Here is a 22,917-nt window from a genome sequence, read left to right as displayed (position 1 = left end):
AACAACAGAGACCACGCCGTTGCCAAACCATTACACTCTGCAACCCGTTACACCCGTTTTCAGAGAAAATGTGCGCCATTGTTTTGGGAACAAACAGTAGAAACGCAGCTAAACCTTTCTGTTTTCACAAGAAAACATTGCTGTGTAAACAGGGCCATAGAATCAAGAATTCACTAAGATAGAACATGTTTGACAACTTGAAGAAGACCAAAAGATCTCATGATTTAACAATAAGAATAGCTAAATGGCATCCATGGGAGTGTTCCGAGGCCAAATCCACTGCTATCCAAAACAACACTAAAGCCTGTCCCAAAAAACATCTTGATGATCCCCAAGACATTTTGGTATATACTCAGCGGAATGAAAAAATAAAAGCAATTTATCATAAAAGGATTTTTTTTGGAAAGTGTTTGTCCCTTTAGATCTGGAGTAAAACTAACAGCATAAAAGAACAGCATACCAAGAGTCAAACATGGTGGTGATAGTGTGATGGTCTGGGCTGCTTTGCTGTTTCATGATCTTCATGACTTGCTACAATTGATGGCACCATTAAGTCCTCTTTTTGTCAGAAAATACTCAAGGGGAAGGGCCAGCCATCAATTTTGACATTAAGCCCAATTTAACTTGGGTTATACAGCAGAACAATGATTAGAAGCTCAGAAACAAGTCACCCACTGAATGACTAAAAAACACATATGAAGATTTTAGAGTATCATAGTCAAAGACTGGACTTAAATCCAATTGAGATGCTGAGGTATGACCTTAAACAGGGCATCTATGCTTGAAAACCCTCCAATTAACCTATACTAACACAGTTCTGAAAAGAAGAGTCGGCAAGCGATGCATTAGACTCATTGCCAGTTATCACAAATTCTTGGGTGGAAATTATGATGACTGTTATTAGGTTTAGCTTGAGGGTTTTTAATACCAGATACGATAGATGAGTGATCTACCAAACATGTAGAACTGCTGCTCATCCATTTCTAAAAGTGGAGTAGTAAACCGTTTTGTTTTGTTTAATTTCACTCCCTGCAATCAGATAAGATGAGTTTTTTTATCAATTCCAATTTTCCTCTTTTTCAATTAACAAACTATACAATAAACATTTCAGTATTTCAATAATTAGCTATGGCGAGGAAATTTAAAGAAACCAAATCTTCATCAGCTTTGAATGTGTTACAATGGAGCAGGATCGCATAATGAAGGTGAACCAGACACACAGAAAGGAAATTTGCACGAATGACAGCATTCAGGTGGAAGGCGCATAAATATTTAGTTTCATTATAGAAATTAATGCAGCCTGCTAAGACTTCTTCAGCCTGGAGCAGAAAAAACAATGTATATACCATTTAACTGCAAACTCTAAACAGACATAAGCATTAATCTAAAACTGGTAAGACAGAAGAAAAAAAACTGATTTGTGATTATAAGCCTTTACTAACTGTCTAATTTTCTCTCTGCCATTTTACAGCATGATCATGTGCCCATGCCACATAAAAGTGAAAAGATCCAAACAAGAAAAGTTAGTCATATATATTGCCTTCATATGTATCCTGGAGCCATGCCATGAATAATAATAGGGTGTGATTACTGAAAGATCCTGCAAGTTAGTTACTTCTGCTAGTACTTCCCCTCCACATCCTTTGACTGTCTGGTTCAGTCCCTGGTTTTTACTGTGCTACTAACAGGCCATGTGAGAATGACATTCCCAATCTTGAGCCACAAGCTACAATAAACTGGCGTCTAATTATTTACAAGCCTAGCCTGCTTTTGCTTATTTACAACCGGGGCACAGCAAGTCATTAAATTCACAACAACTTTGTACTACAGTAAATGTTGACCTATTTACCATAAGAACAACCTGAGCTGCAGAGTTTGTACCACAGCTTGTAATTCGAGTTTAAAACAGTCTCTAAAGACAAAAAACCCAAAACATTCCCACTAAAAGCCAGCAAAACAAACTGAAGCTTCCAAAGCTTCTTCCCGCAATAACGAGTACCGTTAACTTATGTAACTGATGGTAATTCAAACCCAAACATCTCCATGTTTTGGTGCTAAGTGGATGAAGAGGGTTCATCAATCCACGAAGTGAAAACTGAGATGACATCTAAGATGGAAAAAGCAGCACATATTAAAGTCAGACTTGTGTTTTGGCTTGAAATGAATTAGCAGGAACTGCAGTGTGTGATTCTGTAGCAGTAGTAGAAGCCTTGAAAAGAAAAGCCCCAGATCCCAGCCAGGGGGAGTATTTATGAGAAACTGTCTGCCCTCATATTACGGTAAACCTCTATGTTGCCGTAACCAGAATTGGCTGCTTCCATATGAGGACCATTAACGACATGACTGGGGGTGGGGGGATCTGACTTCCAATTAACAGATAGGACAGCAGAAGCGCAGACGTGTGTGCAGGTAGGTATGTACATAAAAACACACTGAGCTCCTCACTTCTTTTGTTTTTCCACTAAGAAAAAATAAAGAATACAATCAAGTGATCCTATGTAAACACCCAACTGCCACTTTATTAGGCACACCTGTGCAACTGTATGTGATCAAAAACAGCCCCTTAGTTAATTATATGGCAACAATTCAAGGTATACATAATGCCATCTATGAATGCACATCACATTAAAGCAAATGAGCTACAGCAGCAGAAAACCACACCAACTGCAACTCCTGTCGGCTAAGTTAAGACACCCAAAACAGGTCAATAACAGAGTATTCATAAACCCCTGAACTTTTTGTGATAGACCGACAAAAAGAAATGCATAATCATCTTCCAGGATTGCCCTGCATTTTGCTCTGTCCATCTTCCTATCAGCCCTGACTAGCTCATTTGTATTAACTAGAGAAAACAATTTACCACACCGTGAAGCTGCCACTATCATGTTTCACCGTGGAAATTGGTGTGTTCAGGGTGATTTGCAGTGTTACCTTTCCACCATAAATGGTATTGTACATGTAAACAAAAAAGCTTAGTTCTGGTTTCATTTGGCCAGAGCACCTTTTTCCATACATTTGCTGTGTCCCTTTCATTGATCATGGCAAACTAAAAGAAGGACTTTGTATGACTAGTTTGCAACAATGGCTTTCTTCCTGACACACTTAGTCTATGACTAATAGTTCCCATCAACAGATTCATCCACCTGATCTGTGGATCTCTGCAGCCCATCCAGAGTTACTGTGGACCCCTTGGCAGCTTCTTTTATTATGGATCTCATTGGCTGGTGCCTCAGTTTAGGTGGAGATAAATCGTTTTTCTTTTTTGTTTCAGTCTATTTTTAGGTACAAGATTGAACAGTGCTCTGTGAGATGTCCAAAGCTTGGTATATTGTTTTAAAACACAGTAAAGTTCTCCACATATTTCTCCCTGACCTGTTTGATGTTTTCTTTGGTCTTCAAGATGCCATTTGTTCACTGATGTTCCCTAACAAACCTCAAAGGCCTTCACAGAACAGCTGGATTAATACTGAAATTTAACAGGGATAATCTATTTACCAACTAAGTGAATTCAGAAAGCAATTGGTTACACTGGATTTTCTTTAGGGGTGTCAGATTAAAAGAGGGCTTAATACAAATGTGCAATTTTGAGTGTTTTAAAAAATGTATTAAAAATGCAGTTTGTGGTTAACATGAAAAAATGTGAAAAAGTTTGAAGGGGTGTGAATACCATTGCAAGGTACTGTACTAACGAGGACAGTGTTTTCTGTGTAATGCAGATAAACATATTAAGATCTTTTTTAACCTCCTTAATGTGTGATGTTTGACTCACATGGTTGCCTGAAGTAGGTTCTCCAGGAGGTAGTGACCCAGGACTGAGGACCGGGGAGCTCGCCAGGCTGCAGAGCTCAGGGAAGGGGTTGGGAATGGCTGGGAGAGACGACGTCCTGAACTGCTGCTCCTCCTCCTGCAACTTCCTGAACACCCAAAAACAGAACATAGACCTTTATATTTTATCTTTCTTTGTGAAGTTAGCAGTATTTTCCTTGTAATTTAAGCAGCATAAACCAAAGCCAAAAGTATGACCTTGAGGTGTCTCTGAAAAAGAGTGAAATAGAAAAAGTTTCGAACGAGTTGCTGAAACATAGAAAATTAGAGCTGGAGAGACCCACTGCAGCACAGTCTCATCTGTGTTTCTGTCTGATCTGGCCGTAATGAGCGGTCCCAAAGCAAGTGGAAATCATATCCTCCCATAGCTTACGTGCTAATTTCTTGAAATATTTATCACAAATCAAGACATCACATTAAAGCTGATTTTTTGAATAAAATAGATGCAGCGTGAGCCGCAAAGGGCTATATGACAGATGGGTTTAATTTTTTTCTTTTCCAAATGAGCAGGTCAGATAGTAATATTTTAGATCGGAAGTTAAAAATACATTGTAACAGCCCTTTTCTGCAATTCTCTTTGTCAATCTATAGAACCCAGCAAGTTCAAAAGGGATCAGGCCTTTTGATGTCGTCCCATATGAGCCTGAGAGTAGGGTTATCCAGAGGTCAGTCCTGTATAATAGGAACTTCGGAGCCAGCATATGTGTGGGTGTGTGTTTGAGACACAGAAAGAGAGAAAGAGAGAGAGAGAACTCATAAGAAAGAATACTACATTACCTGATCATCCCACTCTGTTTCTCTCATACAGTCCGAGGGCGAAAAATAGGAATTGACACCAGCTTTGCTTTGAAGCTGTTTGTGTGTAATGTATGCGTGAAGCTATCGTTCTGCAGCCTGGATGTGTGTGTGTTTGTGTGTGGTTGTGTGTGCGTTTGAATGCACACAAGTAAGGAGAACTCAAACAAATTGAGAGTTTTTACTTTCTCCCCCTGCTGGTGTAGTCTGAGGCAAAGGAGGAGTGACAAGGAGGAACGGGTCATTCAAAGGTTACAGACTAGAAACAGCGAAGAAATGTTATACCCAATTATAAAGAGGATGTGAAAGGGTGATAGTGTGCAGAAAAAGCTTTATTCTTAAATGAGGAGAGAAAAAACGGCTTGAGCTTTGCATCAGTGTGTGGTTATGCATGCGCACTGAAGGCAGTGTCAGCTTGAAGTTTGCTGCCGTATTTTCTTTTCCCCCACAGGTATAAATGAATCACTATTTAGACTTGGAATTGCTCTTCTTTTCTCCTTTCTGTCCTTCCAGCTGTATACTCCGATGACAGTTACAGTTTTAGACTGTTTAGTTCTGAAAGCAAAAATCCCACACAGAAACATTACCCGATATTTTTGTGATAAACCTTCTTTTCCTAACAACTACCTAAATGGGCAGAGAAACAGTCTGGTCATCAGAATCAGACTATTTTAGACGCACCCTGCCCTGATTGATAAAACTAAAAAATAAAAGCTCCTAGTGACGTCTTTAAAAGCCATATCTTGGAATCTGATGAATTTTAAGAAAGAAAGCAGAGATTTTCTTTGTACAATGAGCAACTGTGAATTAATAAGACAATGCCAGCTCAATCCTGCTTGGATCCACCCCCTAAACACCTGAGTAAATGAGCGTCTATAAGAATCATACAATTATTAATATAGAGATAAGATCAACTTTATAATCCCCCTAGGGGGAAATTAAATAGTTTCAGTAGCAGAACAACCTCCTCTAGTAAGGTGATCTAGGAAAGGATAAATAAATAATAGAAACATTAATAAATAACCATGAATAATAAGTGAAAAATATACAAACAACATAGTACAGAAGAACCTAAATATTATTTACAGACCGTAAAATGCTTTCAAAAAGTTGAAAAACATATACATAAATACACAAGATAAAAATAATCTAATCACTATATACATACAGGGAAGATGCAAAGAGAGAGATGAATAAGTATTTGCTAAGCCTAAATGGTTATCTACAATGCTCCTCTGTCTGCAGAGAAGCTTGCTTGGGTGCTGCAATCTCATCTGTAGCTTCTGATTGCAGCAGGTACCAGCAATTCTCACATTCCAGGTTGCTGCGAAAATGCAGAGTGAACGACGCTTTGCTCTACTTGGCAGTGCACTCCCAAGCCTGCCTCTTTGTTCGCATTGTGATCTTGGAACCAATTTTACTTTTCAACACTCTATTCTCTTTTCCACGCTGTGCCAACATCAGGCTCTACTCCTCTATCCAGTTCGGTTTTCCCAAACTTTTATTCTCAATCTTGTCTTGGTAGTTTTTCCAAATCTTAATGCTTTATAGAGCGCTTTGAGTGCCTTGTTGCTGAAAAGCGCTGTATAAATAAACTTGACTTGACATATACAAGAACGCAATCCCAGTAAATTCTGACAGGTGAATGTGCGCATTAATTTTAAACAGATGAAGTAGGAAAATGACCAGCATAACAATAAGCAAATTTAAATAATGATGAGCATGTAAATTAGTTTTTTCTTAAAATATTTGTTTTTTTTGTAACAACCAATATGAGCTCTTAGAAGACAGCGTCACATCTTGCAACGGGATCAACCACACCTCCTCGCTAAGATAAAGGTTTCTGTTCCCTCCTCGCTCAGAATTGCTATCAGCAGCTCGATGAATCACTCTTAAGTTAGGACTCCTTGCCAGGAATTCTTAGGCTAAGTTGGGAGCTCTCTGAGAGGACTCTGATAATCTTTGTGAATACGGGCCCATGTATATATAAGCATCAACAAAACTCTGTGGTGTGGAAGTCACTTATTGATTCAGAGATAGGCATTTTCCCTTTCAGTGAGGCTTTTCTAAATGAAGTCAGACAAAGCACAAAAGGTTTAAGAACCTTCAGAATGGAAGCTGTATTTTATTTGGGGGCATGTTGGCTGTTCATTCAAGCTGCCACAAAAATGAGCTACACCTGGTTTAAACCAGCCTTTTCTGTCCTGCCGAACTGTGTCTCGCCACAAAAGTCCACGGTCATGCACCATCTGTAGGGGGCGCATCCTATCATTTTGGCCAGTCGTGCAGATCACCCATTTTTGTATCAGACTACTCGCCAGACAGGAAGAGCATCAAGGTAGTCCAAAAGCAAATTAGTTTTTACAAGCAAAAACAGATTTAATTCATTGTAACGTGTTGCAAAACCTTTTTAAATGGCTAAAAATTAACAAGCTTTGTAGCTGGAGCTATAGTGGAAAAGCACTTCCTGCGCTATGAGTTGAGACCAACTGTTGTTAATTTTGTGACAATAATATTGAATCTATAGACTATTTTTTAATTGTATGTTTTCTTAAGCTTTTTGGCATTTTTTGTGGTTGCACCCAAGAGTTTCTCAGCTGAAGGAAATCTGTCAGAAGGATATAATATATGGACTTATTTCCAAAAGTTAAAAAAAAGTCTGACTTGATGAACACTCTTCTAATTCTTGGGAAATATACAGAAGTCCAAAAAAAAAAAGTTTCTATCTTATGTAAAAGCCTTTAAAGTACTAGAAAATGCAAATGCTAAGAAACGTCTCCGTGTTATAGATGAACATGATCTAGAAACCCAAAAATGTGAAATTGTTCAATAAAGTTAGTTTAAACAGAAAGGAAGAAATACACTTCCTCTATAGATTCTTATTCTGCGACCAAGTGAGATTTGATCTAGAGTGACACCCACTGTTTACGTTCGGAACTGCAGTAAATACTGTGAACCTTAAGAACAGAATCAAAGTCAAAGGGACATTCTTCTCAAGACATCTGGCGTGCAAAGGTAAATCTGCGGCTTAAGAAATCTAAACAGCTGAACATTTTACAGCAAAGTTTCTCTGTTTTGTTCTTTTGAATAGTCCAATTCTGTCTAACACAGAAGATGCTTGATTTGGAAAGTTTTTAAGATATCCCAGATAGGTCTACTTACTCCACAGGGAATCCACAAAGGGACTGCTGTTAGCAATGCTAACCACGCCTGTCCTCTTAATTGATGCAATAAATGTACAAATTATTTAATGTCTCCCTCATAACTATTAAGTTGGAGATCACAGTTATTTGTTTTTGAATTATTTTACAGAAACATAAAATATTTTATGGTGTGCAAAAAAAAAGAGTGTAAAGATAAATTAATTCATTTTAGTTGGGTTTTATTCATAGATATATTTGGTCCATCTGGAGAATTCTAAATTTTTTGTAACTTTTGGCTGTTTTTCAAAATTTGTGGTTTTAATACACTTAAAATTATTGTTATTTTATTTATTCAAGAAAGTCTTTAATTGGTTGTATCTATCTGCCATTAACTTTTGGCAAGCCCACATATTTTTGCATGCAAAATAACACAAAATGTGTTAAACTCCAAAAGACACACTTTCCCCCATTATTGTCCAAAAACAAATCTATCTAAATGAAGAAGGTAAATACAAGTTGCGGACCCCTCCTATTGTATTAATCAAAATGGATTCAACATTTATTTATCAACCAATCTGCATATAAGACTTTACAATGTAAATGAGACAGAACTACTTGGTAAGATGTTATGTGTAATTTCCCTAATTTCCCTGTGTCTTTGTTATGTCTCTCTCAAGGGATTTGTCAGGGATCTTTTGATTTTAACCACATATCTGACAACCTTGACTGGAATCCACTTGTGCTTAAGAGAAATCTTTGGACGTCATTAAGAAGGCTCACAGATTCTGTCTGTCTCCCAGTCACAACAAAGTCACAAGGTTCAAACTGCAGATAAACGTTGCAACAAATCCAGAATAACATGTGATGTTTCTGCAGCTTATGAAATATTCATCAGCTTGGTGAGTTGTAGAAAACTGGTATAAACTATAACTCTAGCATTGGCTGCTTAGTTAAACTGACTAACCTGGAACAAAAGGACTTCATCATAAATAAAAGTTAATTAACAATAGAGTAAAGATAAATTACCTTTAATTGCGGTGAACGTCTTTTTGGTGGAGTGGTTGGACAAAATCGCTATTAACTGAAAGGTGAGTCCCCTGAGAGTTCGTCCAAGTGTACCTGAATGAAACTCAGATTGCAATATGCTAATTGTTCTGATCTGTATAGACAAGGTTTAAATTGTTTGCCCATAACATTGATGTAAAGCATAGAATAACTCTAATAACCCAAGCTATAAAGGTTAGAAAACACAACAGCACTTTAGGATATTTATTACAGAGATGTTTTAACCTTTCCCAGAGTTTTCAGGTTTAAGGGGATGGTAGAAATGTACATTTCAACTAGACAATCTGGGGCAAATAATTAGCGGATTTTGGACTATAAAAGTCCAAAATGCTGCAGCAGAAGTTCTGATTTAAGGTAGAAGGAGAGATCACATTTCTCTAGTCTTAGTTTATCTTAAGGTGGTCTTTGCTCTTAATTATAAAGCTCTGAATGACCAAGCTCTATCAGTTTCTTATATTCCCTACAGAGCAATTGTCTCTGTCAGACTGCAGGTTTACTTGGGGCTGCTAAAGTTTCTAACAGTAGCATGAAAAGCACAGTTTTTAGTAATCGGGCTCCTCTCTTGTGGAATCAGCTCCAAGCTTAAAACAGGGAGACAGACATTCTGTTTACTTTCAAGGCTAGGCTAAAACCCTGTCTGATTCAAGTTAAACATGCTGTCAATTCTGCTGCTATGGGCCGTAGCTGCTAGAAGAGTGGATTAGCACCTTTTCTTTCCCATTAACTCCTGATGTCAACCACTTTTTATTTTTAACTCTGTTTTTCTTCTTTCACTAAGCAGGTATTTATTGCCAACAGCATCCATGTTTGTCTATATGTATTTTCTGCAAGCTGGTCAAGGCAGAAGACCGCCAACTGTGATCCTGATTCTGGTCATGATTTTTACTTGTTTAAAAGAAGCTGTTCCCTCCCACTGTTGCCCCGTATTTGCTTAAGATAGGGGATTGTTGCGATCTCAAGATTCAATGCAATCTGCTGGTTTCATCTTGTTGAACTTTTTGGATGCAACACGAACCTAACTGTGACTGAAATGAATGTAACTGGATTTGAACTGGGCCTCCTTTTTATGTAAAGTGACTAGAGAGTACTTTGGTTGTGATTTGAGACTATATGAATTACTGACGTAAACTGAGCTAAAATTCACTGAAACTACATCATTTTTTCAATTAACTTCATACCAGAAGGTTACTCAACTCCACAGAAGATTTCCTTTCTGTAAAAAGATATACACTAACTTTCAAAGAATCAATTTTGTCTCTACAGGCAAAATGATAACACCTAAGTAATACATTTATTAGCACTAAAACTTTGAGTATAATTATCTGTAGTGGGCTTCCATTAAACCCTAAGTTACAGCCATTTGGTGTTTTTCTTGTCTTTATCAATATCTAATCTGTAATGCCAATAATCTGTTATATTTAAAGGCCTAAAACTAACAAATAAATGAGCTTCATCAATCACCCATTAGCTGCACTAACTTTTAAACTTTTACACTGGTCAAGGAAAAACCTTCATCACTCAGCCTTCAGTAAAGATTCATAAGAAAAAAAAATCCAGATAAATTTGTTTCCTAAACATAAGCTCGGGATATCCTGGAAGAACACACAGTAACGCAATGAAAGAGTAAAATTAAAAACCCCCAAACAATACAACTCACCTGAATACATTTTTTTAGGCTTTTCTCAAAAGTATGCAAGCTAAAAAGTCCTCGTTTCTACAGCTTTTGATCTAATATTAGCTTCATAGCTAGCAAGCATGCAGGCAGCCGTAAAACCTCATAATAAATTAATAAAGAAGTTTATTAAGTAAACATAAAAATTTAATTTCTAAGAAAATAAGAAAAGTTTAGGTCTCACACTAACCTGACAGCAAGAATGTGCATGGGCTGTGAGCGTCTAAGCTTAGTCTGAGGGGGGTCCACATTTGAAGAGGCAGAGGATGGAGACTCTGGAGAGGCATGGTTCAACACCTGAGAGGAGTGGTGATGCCGTGGTTGGTTGTGCTGCATGTGATGATGTTGATGGTGGTGGTGATGTTGTGAACAAGTGTTCTGTCCATTGTGCAGTAGTGGGGTTATCTCTGTATGCTGACCGCTGCAGGTGGAGTAAAGGCTCTCCAGAGACGAGTTCATTTCATTCACCAGGGCCTCTAAGTCCACGTCATCGTCTGACAAACAAAAAACAAAAATGGATCACATCAGTGAAGGAATGTGGGAATATAGAGTGCTCTTCCAAAGTCTTCATTAGTTTAAAACTTCACATTTTGTCAAGTACCAATAAACCTCAAAGTATATATAGGGATTTTATGTGTCAAACCCACAGATGTGGATAATTGTGAAGTGAAAGTAAAATAATATATGGTTTTCAACATTAAAATCTGAATACATATGTGGCATCCAGTCAAGTTAATACTCTAAAATCCACCATTTACTTTAATTACAGCTGCAAGTCTTACGGGGTATGTCTTTTCCAAATTAGACTATTTAGAGGCTAAAACGTCTGCCCATTTTTCTTTCCAAAATAATAAAAAATCAGTGTGAAGAATATCAGATTGAAATAGCTCAAGCTCAGTCAAATTACAGGGAAACAAACCTTTCAAGACTTGCCAAATGGTTATCTAGGTCTGGGCTGTAATGAATATGAATTTAATGTAAACTGTACTATTGTAGTTCTGGATGTATGATTAGGGTCGTTTTCCTGCTCGAAGCTAAACCCCCGTCCCAGTCTCAAGGTTCCTCTAGGATTACACTGAGTCAAGCAAAGCTGAAAGAATTTCTTTCAACAATGGCATTCTCTTTGCCACTCTTCCAAAATGGCTTGCACATCTATAGGCAAGGCAAGTTTATTTATATAGCGCTATTCATACAAGAGGCAATTCAAAGTGCTTTAAAGAACATCAAAAAAGGAAAATAAAAAGGCATTGCATAAAAGGAAGATATGATAAAATACAGATATTAAAGGCTAAAAAGAAACAAATGTTTCAAGGAGTTCATTATTCAGAGCCTTTGGTCAAAAGCTGTTGTGAGCAAGAATGTTTTCAGCATATTTAAGGTTTTCAGGTAGTTAGTTTCAGAGCTAAGATGCATAGTAACTTAATTTATAGTTGACCTATCACCAGATATACCTACTTGAGCTATGATTCTCTGCACCTACTCCAGAGTTACCATTGGATTCATGCCCACTCCTCTGATTACTGCTCTCCTTTTCTCAGTGTGTCAGTTTAGATGGACACGGACATGTCCTGGAAGGTTGACAGTGCCACATTCTTTCAGTTTTCCGGTGTTGGAATGAACAGTGGTCTGTGAAATACTCAATGTTCTGTTTATTGTTTTATATTGTAATCCTGATTTAGACTTCTCTACATCTACATCCCTGACATGTTCTCTATTGAGACCTGAGACCATCAAACAACAGCTGTATTTACCGGCTGCACTAAAATTTCTTTCAGAAAAAGGGCTGAATGCACTACACAGTTTGGACGATACATTTTTGGCATTTATTTGTTAAACAGTGCTTTGAGTCCCTTTCACATCACAATTATTTGCTACTTTATTTCGGTTTATCGAGTAAAATCCCATTGTGGCTGCAAAATGACAAATTGTGAAAATAAAAGGGGTATAAAAATTTTTTTGAGTCACTATCTGACAAGACATTTTTAAAGAAAAAAAGACAAGAGCATGTTTGGATTGCACTATAGTTAAAATATGTTCCTATTATTCCCCTATCTTCACTATCTGCGTTGGTAGGTGTGTATGTATATCCATACACGCACAGAAGACAACACACAGACGTACTGATAGTTACCTAGTTTTGCCCAGTTGCTTTATCAGAAAGACAGTCTTGTCTGCATACATTGTTCTGCCCAGTGAACCTAATCTCCAGAGAAATCAGGTGCAGGCACAAACCTGCCCATTACACTTCTGAACTCCTTACCACTGGAACTGCCAGCCGAGGAACCAGCATCAGCTTTTAATTCACATTTCAAACATCTAGCTTTTAAATGTATTTATAAGGCAAGAGGATAAATTCTCCCCTAGGAGAAGAATCCATCCTCAAAGCCCCTTGGAAAACCTCTAGGCACATTGAAATTCAAGAAGTGTCATTTCAGCTGAGGGGGAAATTCTAATTGAATTGCTCTACGCTACAAAACTTTAATCATCTGGGTAAAGTGGGTGTCTAACTTTGCACAATTTCAAATTACATTCTGTGCTGGTGATTCATATTTTAACTAATTATTCATTTTGTGAAAAGAAATCTTAAAACGTCATCATGAACCTGGCGTATTCACATTTCACAAGTATGCCATTTCAAATAGAGCATGCCACTAGGGGGAGACAAGCTCTAATCATAGAGTCATGAAACCCCAGAATAGTAACAGGACATGAAAACTAACCCAGAGATTAGTTTGTTATGCTGCAGAACAAAACATACACATGCAGAATGCTTTCTTTGTTTGACATGTTACAGAAATGAGCAATTTTTGTCAATGCATTACAATGACGCACAAGACAAGAAAATAATATGAATGTCCTTAATAACTAATACAATACAGTCAGAACAAACCACAATGTTACACATAATAATTCCTTTAAACAATGGAATGCAAAACTCCTCTTTAACATAAACCTTGCACAGCTGACAGCCATAAGCATCATGAAATGTGTCACATATACGAATGCATTTGAATAAATTATACTTTCATCAAATAGCTCGTTCATTTCACTAAATAAATAAGAAAACATACTCAGATTTAATACAACTCAGTACATACAGAATGCTATATTTCAAGTGTCTATTTCAGCTAATTTGTATAATTCTATTTTGCAGATAATAAAAAACTCCAAATTCTGTTTTTCAGAATATTTAACCTAAGACCAATTAAAAATTTGGTATCTTGAAAGTGGTCCAGCAGGCAGTCATTGACGGCCTTCATAATGAGCTACAAAACTGACTGTTAAGAGACTGCTGTATCCAAGCATTTTTATGGAAGGTTTAGTGGAAGGAAACAATGTGGAAGAAAAAGATGCACAGGCTACAAGGATGATCCCAGACATAAGAGAATTGGGAATGGAAGACCATTCAAGATTTTGGGGGAGAGTCAGAAGGTGTGGATTGCATCTAGAGTCAGAGGTATAAGTGTCACCAAAACCAGAGATATCCAGAACATGGGCTCTAACTGTTACATTCCTCGTGTTAAGCCACTGCTGAACCAGATAAAAGTCAGAAGCATTTTCTCTGTTCTCTTTCCAGATGAAAGTACATTTTGCATTTCATTTGACAGTCAAGGTCACAGAGCCTGGGAGAAGAGTGGAGACTCAGAACCCAAGCAGATGGTGTTCCTAACCAAGTTCTCTGTTTCAAGCTAGCCCTTGAAACCTTCAGCGTCATCTTAGTGGAGATTTTCCTGAAAACATGTCAGACAGTCGTATCACAGGTGCTTGTGACTCACAGGGTAATCTCTAGGTATTAATAGTAACAGGTAAGCTGGAGCAGCTACTTATAGATAACCTGGAGAGCTAAAGAGCTACATACCACTAGACACATGGTACATAAAAAGCCACACTGAACGAAGACAAGGGCCTTTGGATTAGCAGCGCTGTTTGCACACAAAGAAATTCAACCCTTAAACTAACGCAGGTATGTAACATTTGTGCGATCGGAGTCACCAGTGCATGTCACGATTACAGAAACAAAGCTATGCTTCACCCTCCCTGCCGTAAGACAGTTTGATGACACTGAAAGCATGCACCTTGAATAGTCAGGCATGTACAGGATTAAAAACAATGAGGATTTGGAATCTGGAGGGCTGGTCACGTATTGATTTCAATATTTATTAGAAGACTAGTCAGAAAATTTGCAGTATTCAAGCTGGTTATTAGATCTTTAAACACATTAAATGTTGTTGCGGGAATCATTGAAACCGAAGCATAAGGTCAAAGGTGTTAATAATAACTAAATAATAAACAGAGAAACAGATTGTGCAGTAAATGGATATAAGAACAAGAAACAAACGCCTCATCAGCAAATTCTTCATTTAAATAAATCTCTCGTAGTAAGAAGTGTGATTAACCCAAATCCTATCATCTGAAAAACAGTGGACTTATGAGGAAGTAACTCTACAATTCTGACTCATGTAGCTATAATTAACATAATAAGTGGATTCCCAATATTATAGACATTTTAAGATGCCAAACACATTTAAAATATACATATTAAAATTGTTGTGACAAACAGCACAGTGGACGTCTTCCAGCTGTCTTTCAACTGTCCATTTCTTATTGCCAGTCTTCTATGAAGGTCAGTTTTGGGGAGTAAGCATAAGCATCTCATTGTTGTTCAGTAAACAGCTTCTCCCACCTGAGCTGTGGATATCTACATCTCCTCCAGAGTTACCAGTGGCAATAGCAATTCGTTTAATTTTACAATCCATAAGAACATCTTTGCTGCAATGTTTGTTTTACTTTATTATGTTTCAAGGAAAATACATAAAACAATACATTTGGACAACTGAATAGACTTCCATTGTCCCTGATGTAGAAATTTTATATCGATTCGAAATGTTTATGCTCACAGAAGGTAGTGAGGAAATAGTGATGATAGAAAACAAGGAAAAGAGTCACAAAAACATGGGTTTTGTCTCACTTTTCAACAACTATATTGCAATTATTTGTTTTAATATCATGCAGCCACAGATTGAACAATGTTCTGTAATTGTACACCATCTTTTCAGCCACGGTTTCACTTTAGAAACACTGTACCAGTCTGTTCTAAATATAAAACCTGGGCTTTTCATAAGATAGGAATTATATTACAGTCCTTGCTGCCACACTATTTTATTTCTCTCATAAGTCGAATCCCTTTATGCCTGCCTTTTTTCTCGAAGAATATTCCCCTCCTTACACCTCTGACCATCTACAGTCAGTTAATAAGTTTTATAAATAACACAGCCTATATCAATTTTCCACCTAAGCCACTCTAAATAACAGTGATATACTGTAAAGGACAAGAGCCTGGTGAGACTCTGAATTTGGGGTTTTCTGAAAATGTTTTTCCTCATTAGTGTGTGAGAGATTGCCAAAAACAAGACTATTGTTGCCTAGGACAGCCTCATATGGCCCTCCTCAACCCCGGAATGTAAACTATGCATTTTGGACTGGTACCCTCTAGTTCATAACAAAAAGGAGGGGACTCCCTCCCGCAGAAAGAAGGGGAGAGTACGGGGTATACATTTACAGTACATCAACTGAACACACGCACGCACGCACGCACGCATAGCCAGGCTTGTATTCAACTGCCTATGAATACAAGCCTAGCAAAGGGGATTTTTTTCCAAAGGCATCTGTGGGAGCAATGCCAGAGCAAGTGCAATGTAAAGCATGGCTCGAGATTGCTCAGTACAATACCTTTGGTGACATCACACACACCCACTGAGGGCCAAGCCTCCAGATGGGAGGGAGAGGGTCAAAGGGGAGAGCTGAGGTAGAATGTGAATAGGAAAAAAAAACATCAAGATATGAGAACGTGAGGGAATAGGGATAAAGACCCTTAGCATTACCAAATCATATATTGAAATAAATAAATAAAAATCTTTTATTTGTGTTTTTAAATTCAGAAATGCACAGAGATTAATGTGTTTTTGTGCAAAGATCTTGTTAAAGTGCTGGCTGAATACAATGAAACCAATACAAAACATGGGATGAATGGCCACCCAAAGAGGAAGAAGTCATTGACTTCCAGTGGAACATTAAAATCCAGATTACAGTTTGTAAATACACTTAGTGAAAAATACCATAATTTTTGGAGACATGCCCTACAGTCAGATGAAAGTATTTTTTGCCCTTAGTTTCCCAAATGTTTGCCCATAATGCCCATAATGAAAAGTGTCTGCTTTTTACATTTGGTGGAAAAAGAAGACACTTACAAACTTGAGACCACCATCCAACTTTGAAGACAAGACAAGACAAAATAGGATAAGATAAGATAAGATAAGATAAGATAGACTTATCTTCAAAGTACAGGATTGGCTGATATATTTTCTTTCCTGATTGTTCAAAATAAAAGCCCTTTCTGTTAAATTTATTCAGAAATTTTATTTATTTATTTTTTTTTATATATACCGGTATATATTTTTTTGCGGCACTAGAGGCCTTTATTTTCCACTTTTTTGACAATAGGTAGACAGGAAAGAGGGCAAAGAGAAGGAGAGACATTCGGCAAAGGCTGTTAACTATATCGATACAGCGACATAAATAGTTTCGAATGAAAAGAAATTCGATAATAACATTATTACCAATAGTTTACTTTGAACATAAACACATTTTTATATTTTTAACGGGGTAAATATTGTATCGCAATACATTTCAGAAATATATGGCTGTCAGATATTCACATTAATAATATGAATTCATGAAGTGCTATAGGCAGGACAGACAACCTGCATCTCATGTGAGAATGATAATTCCCATTATTTAGAACCTGAGACTTTATTTGGAAAAACGTCTTGTAAATACCCCAGCAATTATGTTTTTGCAATTATGTTTTTGCAATGATGCTGATACATCGACTTTCCCTTTGCAGCCTCCAACACATTCATATTCTTGTAGTGTACTTAGGTAATTAGCACCGACTCTTTGTTTTGGTTGCATGCCTGCACTCACTGCTCAGCTAAAAGCTACACTGCTGCTTGCTGTGAATGTAATTACAGCAGCTTGAAGCATTTCAGTCCATTTAGAGCTTATTACCCACCTGTAGGGTATGATTCAGGTTTATATGGCTCTAGATTTCTTGAGCAAGTGCTGCAGGAATGTATATGTAATTGGATGATTGTAGCATGTTGAACAAATCTTTTCAAATCAAAAATACTGGAGAAGTTAAAAACAATCCTGAAAATGCTCTGCATTTACATATTATTTGATAATGGGTTTGGTAAAGCCACTTTGTCTCCGTCCCGAGTAGAAATATTAACATCCATGACAGTAGCAAGGATCCACTGGAGTTTCCCTTTGTCCTGAAAAGGCTATAGCTATCATTTTACATAAACAAAGTAGGACATTCTGATATCATTAGTGACTGTGTTACAATAAGGAACAGGATGTCACCGCCTCATCTCAGACAGATATCTTGAGAACATAACACTGTGTCCATTCTAAGACCCTGGCCAATAAAACCAGTCTTCACAAAGTGCCATTTAGATAGCTTTATCTCACAGTGGATTAACACGTTTATAGCCACAGTCACTGCAAACAGTAGTACACCACCTTTTTTTAAATCTAACATTTTACATGTCAGAACGTACTAAAATTAGTGCCAAGCAGGTTTTACAATCAAGAATATGTTATATCATAAAAGAAACACAAGACTTAATATCTAGATTACCACACAAGAACCCTTCCTTTCGGTTAAAAGATTTTATGTATCCGAATGTGAGAGGAAAATAAGTGGAACCTCCGAGGTCCTTAAATTAGAGGCAAACAATATCAGCAATAAGTAGGATTTGTACCATGTTTCCAAAAATAGATGTTTGCAGGTGGTCAAGCTTAGTAACAAGTTGGAAGCATTTACATTACAGATGTGTTGTTTCCAAAAAACAACTTTAGCATTAACAAGGTGTTTAAAAATGAAGTCAGAGGAAGTACAGAAATGTAAGAAGATATTTAAAAGGAAACCACAACACGTCTTATCTGTGGTTCATTCAGATTGCGAACAGAGAGAGAAAAAGAGAGAGAGAGAGACTATCAGCAGATAACAGAAAGGCTAAACAAAGTAAAGTAAAACTCTGCTTTATGCTATTTGGGCTTTAAAAATCTGTCATGGAACATGCTGGATTTAGAAGAGGTGGCAGCCTTTGAGAGCCAAGGTACTTGTCTCCACCCTTGAAGACGGGTGTCAAACTCTTGTCCTCGAGGGCTGGTGTCCTGCAACTATCAGAAGGGTCTCTGCTTCAACACACCTGAGTCAAATAATAAGGTTATTAGCAGGACTCTGGAGAACTTGACTGCATACTGAGGAGGTAATTCAGCCATTTGATTCAGATTTGTTGGACCAGGGAGACGTATCAGGGACTGGATTTTGACGCCCCTGCTTTAAGGACAAGGAACAGAGCTTGCTATGCTAGTTAGGCAGGCTGCAGTAACCTCACTAATTTTAAAGACAAAGGCAATTTAAAATGTCAACTGCGTAATATTATGTATAATAAATATAAAACATATTTTGTCCTCTCATATTTTCTAAAAAGGAATCAGAAATAGCCAAAATGTTTAATCACCAGTTTAAAGCTTTGGAAAAACTGAAGATCGGAAATCCCAAAATTCTGTTATGTGTAGTTCTACTTTTGATATTAAAAAATTTTGATAATCTATAGGTACTGCTTCATTTTCATTGTGTGATGCATTTGAAAGAATAAAGAAATAAGGATAAATTATTTACAGGTGCAAGATTATTACTAAATCCTTAGACGTACACTTTTTAAATTGTGCTGTTTACACAGAAATATTGCTATATTAAAGTCATCTGTATTCCACTGCCTGTGAGCTCCCTTCATCCTGAAAAATGACAATCTAATTTCTGCTCCATTTATTCCCCATGCCTAAACCAAGCGTTCTCATTCACTGCTCGAGCCTTCAGACTCCCCGTCCGTACCTCTCATGCTGAGCCAATATTGTAGTTAAATCTCATGCTCCGATTGTCATAGATGAACCCTGTATGGCACAATTAGGTACACAGCATAATTAAATTGGCACCCTGTGTCCACACAGTGCTGCCTTTGAACAGCTTTAATGTTTACAGTGAAAGAAACCCAAATATAGATTACAGCTGGTGACCCAGGTCTGGCATACTGTAGAGAATAATGAACAGCAACTCCCTCCCCCCACCTTCTGTGGCAAGATCATAATCCAAAGTATGAAACTCAGACAACACGTTTGTATCTTTGTCATAAGCAATTCAAAGTTTCATACCAAAGTTATTAAGCACAAAGATTACCACACATACAGTAACTAAGTGTACATATCCATAAATATTGTTATGGTAGGAAACACCAACCTTGATGGTTTGGAGAACTCTGATTGGTTGATTGCTGGAAGCCTGCAGGAATGAGGTCAGTCTGTCGGTGATTGGAGGAGCGGTCAATGTTGTCCTGCTGTAATGGGAATAAGTAAAAAAAGCTTTTTTCCAGTCACCATGAAACACTACAAAACAAACTCTTATTTAAGATGCTCTAAACCTGGTCATTTGATTGGCAATAGAAGAGGCCTGTTTGATGTTTTACACCAACCTGACCAATGCAAAACTGCATTTGAAACAAAAGCTACAGCTATGCTGAATCAGCATTTATGTCACAAATACCTCAGATGATGGCGGTTATAGAAATGATCTAAAACTGTACAGAAATTACATGGCTGCATACCAAAAAGACATTAAAACGGGTAAGGTGTGTATATTAGATCAAAACAGATGACAGCATATATCAGCATGTAAAAATAAATAAATTCAGATTTTATTCCTTTATTCCCTAGCTTAATCTCAATTTAAAAAGAAGAAATATCATTTCTGGAATTTGAGCACATTTATTCAGAGAGGAAAAATAAATCCCTGCTAAGAAACAACTGTTGACTGCTGCCACACTTGTTGGCACCCATATTAATAGATTTATTTTTAAATGCCTTTTGCCAAAACGATCTGCAAAACATCCGAAAAGAATTAGCAAGGTTGGAGCATACAGACAGAGGGATCTTTGACCATTCTTCTTTGCATAATCCCTCTCTAGATCATCCAGAGTCCTGGATCTACTCTCTTTTCTTCAGTTTAGCCCAACGGTTTAACTTACTTAGGGCCATGAATAAAGGTTGCTTTTATTCTGTTTCAGCAGTTTGCTTTGTATCATTGACATTACTAAAACACAGAATAGCAAACAATTTTACAGTTTTTGTTAGTGCCATCATAGTTTTTTACTAGAAATAACCTGGTATATCCAATAGTTCATGATGCTATTCAGTCTAACAAAGTTTTGTTTGTTTTATGTGAAAAAACTAACAAATTCTCCATTGAGCTAATCATGTACAGCAGGCCTTGTTTGATGCCATAATACAAGAGGTTGCAGTTGGTGCTCTGCTACATTTAAGACAGTGATAGACAGTGTAGTTTGAGTTCAACACTTTTTATCCTGCACAAGAAGTTATAAAAATGTATTTCTGTCTTAAAAGCTTTTTGCTAAATATTAAAATTGTGTTACCTTAAAAAAACTGTGCTCTAGAGTTAAAATTAAGGCAACCCTCATTATGCAATTCTGTGTTTAGTATTTATATTTCTCATGGCCCCACCAGAAACATCAAGATCAAAATCTTTTATTGGGATTTTTAGACGATAAACCAGTGGAAAGTGGCACATCTTATTTCACGATATCAGATTAAAGGGAGCTCAATGCATGTAAGCATGTAACACCTATCAGATTTTTGTTTCTAAAAGATGTAAAAACCGTCTTTTTCGTTTCATTTTAGTTATGAATAATGTTGTGTTGGTCTATCACACAAAATCCCTTTAAACTATATTAAAATTTGAGAATTTAAAGTGATAAAATGGAAAGTAGTTCAAATGCTATTAACACTTTTGCAGAAAAAACATTTGAACTTGTGGTCTTTATACTGACTTTCTCTCTTAATCGTAATATTATAAAACAGCACCTGGCCCTGTAGGAGCAATTAGAAAAAAAAAACATTCAATGTGAATATAGTGAGATGAAGTGATATCTCAATTTTAGACTAAATTATGCATAAAATATGTAGCTTTCATTGTGACTAAACGTTTTTAACAAAATTCTTCAGAGAAATGCTGCTTTCAAGTGTTGTAGTAGCACCGGATGCACAGTGTCATTATAGCTCTGTCAACCATACCATTCTATTTTTAGGTTTCATTACTTTTCTAGCTGTGAGCCAACAGTGAGATTTTGATTTTTTTTTTTTATGATTCAAGAGCAATGAAGACTACGATCCCTTGTATCCATGATTGTCACCTCATTCAGGCCACCACAAACCTGTCTGGGTAGTGGGACGGTATGGCATTAACTATGGGGTGTGGAGTCAAGATAGTTCAGTGATGACTTACAGATTACAGTCAACAAAAACATTAAATCCCTTTTAGACCAGTAACTAGAGATGTACCGGTTAAGCTTTTCCTGGCTGCTATCAACTTCCAGTTTTCTCTGACCAGCTAATCCACATTGACCAACTCTTTTTTTTTTTGTCTCATGATGGTGATACATAAAAAAGCAATGCTGCAGGTTACTTAAAAGAGCTGGTATTTTAGAATCAAACTGAAAATTGCAAACAAAAATGCATGGATGGCTTCTTCCTTTGCATATTTTATAAATGCCTCTTAGACTCATGGAGAGAAAAAAAAGCACAAAAATACTGAAACAAAGACAGACACTCATGTGATGCTTAAGTCCTTAAAGAAGGGTCGAAATAGTACCGAGGTCAGACCAAGTTTGGACAAGGAGCTTACCAGAACTCTTTCATATTGAAAAAGTTGAAAGAAGCTCTAAGGAGTCAAAAGGCTGAGGGTTCAGCCTTTTAAAAGGGGTCAGGAGAGGGTCAGAGGCAATGTTAAGGCCCTCAAAGCAGGGTAGAGACAAGTTGTGGAGGTTAAGACTTAAAAAAAGAGCAGGGATACATGTCAAAGCTTCGCCTTTAAAAGACTCAGGTTGAAAGTAATGATCTCTTTGGGTCAGTACTGAGATCATCGAGAGGTTTTAGGCAAACAAGGAGCAGCTGAAATTGATCCAAAACAATACCTTTGGTTCTATATTAATGCTGGCTTAGGTTAAGGAACAAAGGTTTTTAGAGGTGAAATGATGTGATTTCATTACATTGCCAGGCTGTTTTCACTCCGTGCATTTGTGAGGCATATCTTCGATTTACCGGTGTTATGTAATGCACAACAAAACTGCTGGGGAAGATATCTCAAAAACGTCACATGCAAAAAAAGTATGAGGATGTTAATACCTATAATTCTGAAACAAGACAAGAAGAAAGAAGACAAAAGAAAAATGCTATAGCACTCATTTTTTAAGACGGTTAGACTATATCATTCTGGGT

The 22,917-nt window shown here is 37.1% G+C and overlaps 1 protein-coding gene across 2 annotated transcripts in view; it reads right to left on the bottom strand.

Annotated features, from left to right (window-relative positions):
• The window catches only part of grb10b (growth factor receptor-bound protein 10b), an 84,680-nt gene that overhangs the window by 37,759 nt on the left and 24,004 nt on the right, over window positions 1-22,917 (bottom strand). For both annotated transcript variants that reach the window (XM_047360899.1, XM_047360900.1), the window contains 3 exons: window positions 19,868-19,964; window positions 10,691-10,994; window positions 3,770-3,914 (listed from right to left, as the gene is read on the bottom strand). In XM_047360899.1, the coding sequence (XP_047216855.1) occupies window positions 3,770-3,914; window positions 10,691-10,994; window positions 19,868-19,964 (546 nt within the window). The remainder of the gene's footprint in view (window positions 1-3,769; window positions 3,915-10,690; window positions 10,995-19,867; window positions 19,965-22,917) is intronic.

This window comes from Girardinichthys multiradiatus, chromosome 3, assembly GCF_021462225.1.
Source record: "Girardinichthys multiradiatus isolate DD_20200921_A chromosome 3, DD_fGirMul_XY1, whole genome shotgun sequence".
In the NCBI taxonomy this organism is placed as follows: Eukaryota; Metazoa; Chordata; class Actinopteri; order Cyprinodontiformes; family Goodeidae; genus Girardinichthys; species Girardinichthys multiradiatus.
The sequence above is the reverse complement of the archived record's forward strand: the minus strand, read 5'-3'. Positions and strand labels throughout refer to the sequence as shown.